Genomic DNA, 6,151 nt, shown 5'->3' on the forward strand with positions numbered 1-6,151 from the left:
CATCTACATATTGGAAGTTGTTAATAAGCCTTCCTCGAATCCTGAAGTCTTATTTTTCATATAGTCCTGCTTCTTGGATTATTTGTTCAAAGTACAGATTGAATGAAGGTGGTTAAAGGAATGGACTTTTAATGTGCATTGATCCCACATGAACATAATGAAATGTTCTGAAGTTCCCATTATTCTTAATATGATCCATTGTCTGTTGTGATCCATACATTCATATGCTTTTACATAGTCAATAAAATGCAAGTAAACATCTTTCTGGTATTCCCTGATTTCCAGCAAGTCATCTGAATTCAACAATGATATTCCTCTAGACCTGTCTTCTTCTGAATTTTGATTGGTATTCCATCAATTCCTGGAACCTTGTTTTTCTTTAAATCGTTTTATTGGGGGCTCGTACAACTCTTACCACTATCCATACGTGCATCCATTGTGTCAGGCACATTTGTTGCCATCATCATTCTCAAAACATTTTTTTCTACTTGAGCCCTTGGTATCAGCTCCTGGAGCCTTGTTTTTCAATAATGCCTTCAGTGCAGCTTAGACGTCTTCCTTTAGTACCATCAGTTCTGGATATTTCCGATGGTCTTAGGAACCGAGACACCGCTCCACTATCCGACTCCAGGCGGGTCTGTGTACATGCAGATATGCCCAGATACAAGTGCCCAGCTTGAAGACTATTACCCATGCTACACCATACTTCAAGATAAAATTTCATTTATTTGTAATTAGAAATAAATATATCACAATATATAATTACATATTGTTTTTGTGATCAATCACTATGCTTTATGTTCAATTTATAACAATGAAAATACATCCTGCATATCAGATATTTATATTATGATTCATAACAGTAGCAAAATTACAGTTATGAAGTAGCAATGAAAATAATTTTATGATTAGGGAGGAACTGTATGAAAGGGTTGTGGCATTAGGAAGGTTGAGAACCACTGCTATAGCCACTCTATGTCCAAGAGCAAGTTTCAGTCTTTTGAAATCCACTTTGGTCTCTTTCTTTCCTTTTTAATAACTGTTTACTTAATATGTGATATTCTTGATGTCATCCCACAGCTTGTCAGATCTTCTGTCATTAATGTTTGAGATAGTTAAGGTTTACTGTGCCAACAACTTGGGCGATAAACACGTGGGATCAATTGAAGGGCAGAAAGATAAATGGCTTGGTCAGCCTCGCCCTTGTAGTTCTCAGGTATCTTTTGCTGTCTGATGGTCAGACCAGGTGCAACTGCCTTAGCCAATTCCCTGCTCCAGCTGGCAAGGCTCACTTCCTGCACGACATCCCTGAGAAGCCACATGGACCTACCCTGATGCAGCCCTCGTTGTGGGAGCAGCCATGTGGAGACCCCTGCCAGTGCTGAGATGCTTACACGCTCACTGATTTGGCTTTCCTACTGCAGTTGGTGTCATCGCGTGTGTTTTGTGAGATGTAGGAAGGCTTTGTAGATTAGTGTTGGACATATGGGCTAATGTTGGACTTATGGGCTTGGACAGCACTGGGTTGGGATGCTTTCTTAATGTATACTTACCCTTTATATATATATAAACTCATTTTATATATATAAATGAGTTTTCTGTGTATTTGTTTCCCTAGTTTACATATATATATAAAATGAGTTTTTCTGTGTATTTGTTTCCCTAGTTTACCCAGACTAACACAATGCTCAATGTGTCAAATGGGTTCTTGAAATGTTCTCAAAATTTAGGTGCAATATGCTCAAAGTCATATTTTGGCTCTAGTGGATTTGTTTTAATTTTCTTCAACTTCAACCTGAACTTATAACAATTTATGGTTTGTTCCAAGTCAGCTCCTGGCCTAGTTCTTGCTGCAGATGTTGAACTTCTCTATTGTCTCTTCCCAAAGATGTAGTCAATTTAATTTCTGTGTATTACACTTGGTGCAGGTCATGTGTGTGTCCGGCTGCCATTTATGTTGCTGAAAAAGATATTTGCAATGAAGAAGTTGTTGGTGCTACAAAATCCTGTCATGCAATTTCCAACTTTGTTTCTATCACCAAAGTCACAAGATAGAAGGTAGACAGGGGTTAACTTGGATGAAGGGAGAGGAAATATCCAAAGAGAAAGACAAAAAAATGATGGAAACAGGCAAGACTATGAGAGGTCTGATGAGGTGTTTAATATAAAACTGACAATCTACTTTTCTCTGTAAACCAAATTCACGATGTTTTTTAAAGAATATTATTGCACCTCACAATTTCCCCAAGAATCTATATATCTAGTCCTTTTCTATAAAGCTCATCTGTCTTCAGTGACAGCTTCATGGAAAATAGCACGTATAATTGAAACCAGACAAGGCTCTGTGAAAGCATCATCTTACAAAGAGCCCAGGCATCGCCCAAAGTGTTGAAGCCCATCCACAGAATAGTGCAGAAAGCAAACCCTGCATCCAGAATCCTCCACCTGCCTCATGGGACAACTGTGTCATTCCTCCCTGATCAGACACTTGGAGAACCATCATGTTGCTGCTACTCCCCACTGATCTGAATTTCACCACAGGGAGAAATTCAGAGCTATTTTTACTCCTTCTACAATGGTGTATCCTTAGGATCAAATATTAGGTCCAAAACCAAAACTCACGGCCATGGAGTCAATGCCAACTCATAGCAGCAACACTGTAAGACAGGGCAGAACTGCCTTTCGCTTTCTGAAACTATTAACTCTTTACAGGAGTAGAAAACCCTGTCTTTCTCCATCAGATCAGCTAGTGGTTTTGAACTGCTCATTTTGCAGTTATAGCAGTTCAACATGTAACCACTACTATTAGGTAGCTATTGAAAATTACGATATAATATACAGTATTTATTGACTGCCAAATATTCATGATATGCTGTAAATTGAGAAATGGTAGAAATTAAAGTTTATACATAAACATAATAAATATATAATACAATTTAAAGATAAGTAAGATCAATGGAAAACTCTTGTTTTTCCATGGAAAAACTTGTCACTGGAAAAGACTCCTCATTCTTTCTGTTCAATAGATATAACATTTTTTAAATACTTAAAAAATAGTATCAATCTCTTTCTGTAATCAATAATTTTAGAAATGATTAAGCCATTTTGCCCTTTTTCTTGAGTATGATCTATACTCAAGATTTTCACTATAATAAAATATCAGAGCCACTTATAAGATATGGACACCTTAGAGTAATCATCTATTTGAGATCCAAGGCATTTACTCAAGGACAAAGTTCAGAGGATTTAAAAGGCAGAGGGAAAGAAACAGGAAAACACAGCTAGAAAGCGGGACCACTGACGTGACATTGAGGGAACTGCACTGTGTGAGAAGAAAGACCTGTGAATGATTTGTTGAATGCTCTGTAAACCGCCATTCAATCCCCAATAAAACGTTTAAAATAAACTACTTAACAACATTCTTCCATGTCAGAGAAAAGGAAATCATGACAGTAGCTGGAGTTCTGCCAAGGAGGTATCGATCTCAGAGAAAATGAAACGGTGTCTCATATAAGTGTTTGCCTTAATTTAGCTAGTGCTGATATCCAATTTAAAACCTTTCCCACACTCTTAGACCCACAGAATAGTAGAAAGAATTTTAAGTCCTGCCACATTGGGTCTCCATGCAAGCCTGCCTGCTCACATGTGCTAGAGAGACCAATCTAAGCCAGAGAAGATTCCTGGGCACACAGAGGAGGAGCAAGAGATGGCCTTTGTATCTTCCTCCTCTCTTCCCTTTTGAAACACTAACTGTGGAAATCTTCATTCAGTCATGACTGTCTGACTCATAGAGATGAGAATAGAAGGGCTTTGTCCTTCTCACAGAGGCATGGAGCTCTGGATCCCCCCAAAAAAGCGTGTGTGTGTGTGTGTGTGTGTGTGTGTGTGTGTGTGTGTGTGTGCGCGCGCGCGCGCACGCATTTAATAAAATACTGAGAGAAAATGAAGCTAAGAAAATCTAAATAGGTGCCACTTTAGAACTATAAAACACAAGCATTAATAAATAAAAGAAGGGGCAGAAACAAATTAACTACTTGTTGTTAGGTGTCTTCAACTTGATTTTGACTCGTAGCAAGGAGCCAAGAGGGAAAAAAATTAACTATAAAAGACTTAATATTAAAAAAAAAAGACTTAATATATGTAATTCTTAAATTTGTTACTATCATATTTGAATCCTGGAAATAATTTCTCTTTCATCTCAAATATTCTATGAAATTTTACCATATATCTAACCATAAATCAAATATCAATAACTGTCCAAAATATTGAGATAAATAATAACCATAATTTATATTTTTTAATCCAACTCCTCAAGACTGTAAAATTCCATATAAGGACAGCATCTGTCTTGTTCATTTTGAGGCATCTAGTACACATGGGCTTGTGTTGAGAACACAATGGGACAGGCACCAACTGGGTACCGTAGGAGTCTACAAATTATGCATATCCTCAATCCATCCTTCCTGGTACTTCCTATCACCAAAGAACCTGGGGCTCTCACATTGCTAGTTGGACTGCAAGTGCCAAACTAGAACTGCCATTCATATCCAAGTCTGTCTGACTGTTGGGTCTATGATGTGGCTCATACAGCACTTCTTCTAGTAGTTCTTACGCTATAACTGTATAGCTATCACATAGCTCTCACTAAAATAATTTCTACCCGTAAAATTAGTAAATATGAGCTAAAGCTCATGAACCTGCTATTTAGTTTTTCTATAGAACATATTCCTATTTTGCATGTTTATTGCCCACTATACATTTACAATAAAATAATAAAAGAAAACTACATTTTTATTATATCACAAAATCAAATAATACATAAATATCATTTAAAAAGTAATAAGGAATAGAATGCAAGCCAAAAATTTCATTAAGATATTAGATTCAGCTGGTACCGAGGGCTCAATATAAAGTAAATGTCTAGAAGAGAATGAGGGCAACATATGAACAAACATGCCTGATTCAACTGATGTATGGATTGTGGTAAGAATTGTATGAGCCCTTAATAAAATGATTTTTTAAAAAAGAGTATCAGATTTAGTGAAAAATTCTTACTATGTAAATAAAATGTTACATTCTCTTGTTTACCCATTTTTATTAAAAATAATTATTCTTGGTTATAAAATAAAACATGATTGAAATGAAGAGTAAACCAATTTGCTCTCTAAACTTTCACCCAAATAAGAATTCAAACAAACAAAAATCAGGCTGTAACCGTCTATTAAACCAAATAGGGGGAAAAAATTAAAAACCCCAATGAGACTGTGAACTCATACACTATGATATCATTTTGTTTATGTAGAATAAAAAGATTTATGTTTAGACTTTACCTTCCTGGAATCTGGTCTTGCTGGGATATAAATATAATGCTTCAAATGATTATCAAATGGTACAGTAAACGGTCTCTTTTCAAGTATCTTGGCATCTGGCCCATCTCCACAAGTTTCCTTCACTGAAGAAGTCATTGATAGGTTAAGTTTTGTTAGTTCTTCACTCAGTTGATCCATAAGAAGTTGTTGTTCTATTATTTTTTCATTCTTTGTAGAAGAGAATTTTTTAAACAGAGAACGTCAGTACAAGTATAGATTATGATTAAAACTAAATTTTACAATGGCCAAATTACTTTTATAGAACAAAAAAAAGAAAAACATTTATCCAAAGACTTGTGTTTGCAAACATCTAGGATTGTTTCTAGGCCAGAAAATATCTAGGTTGGAAAAAAACATCATGCTTAGTAAAGCAGAGGGGCAACCAAGAAGACTATCAATGAGACAGACTGACACAGTGGCTTCAACAATGGGCTCAAATATAGTAAGTGTGAGGTTAGCACTGGACAGTGTGTGTTGCTGTTGTACATAGGGACATTGTGGGTGGGAAGCAATTTGAGGGCACCTAACAACAGAACAATAGTCTTTTCTGAGAGGTAAAAACTTTTGAATAGTAGTAGCAACAAACACAGCAACAAAAGAGTCAAACGCTCAGATAATGGCCCATACACTATGGCTGGTTGGTTGACCAACCTGACACTCTTTAATTAGTTGGTCTTGAAAAGTATGAACTTAGGGAACAACAAGCGATCCAAATTGGTGGGGAGGTGGGTGTGGGAGACCTGGTAGGGCAGGATCAAGGGGAACGTAACAAAGAGGAAGTG

The 6,151-nt window shown here is 36.6% G+C and overlaps 1 protein-coding gene across 3 annotated transcripts in view; it reads right to left on the reverse strand.

Moving 5' to 3' along the window:
• Positions 1 to 6,151, reverse strand: part of KIF27 (kinesin family member 27) — a 104,424-nt gene that overhangs the window by 60,637 nt on the left and 37,636 nt on the right. For all 3 annotated transcript variants that reach the window (XM_045298629.1, XM_045298628.1, XM_045298627.1), the window contains exon 5: positions 5,331 to 5,537. In XM_045298629.1, coding sequence (XP_045154564.1) covers positions 5,331 to 5,537 — 207 coding nt within the window. The remainder of the gene's footprint in view (positions 1 to 5,330; positions 5,538 to 6,151) is intronic.

This window comes from Echinops telfairi, unplaced genomic scaffold, assembly GCF_000313985.2.
Source record: "Echinops telfairi isolate 266 unplaced genomic scaffold, ASM31398v2 ScPeMD7_7429;HRSCAF=8467, whole genome shotgun sequence".
Lineage (NCBI taxonomy): Eukaryota > Metazoa > Chordata > Mammalia > Afrosoricida > Tenrecidae > Echinops > Echinops telfairi.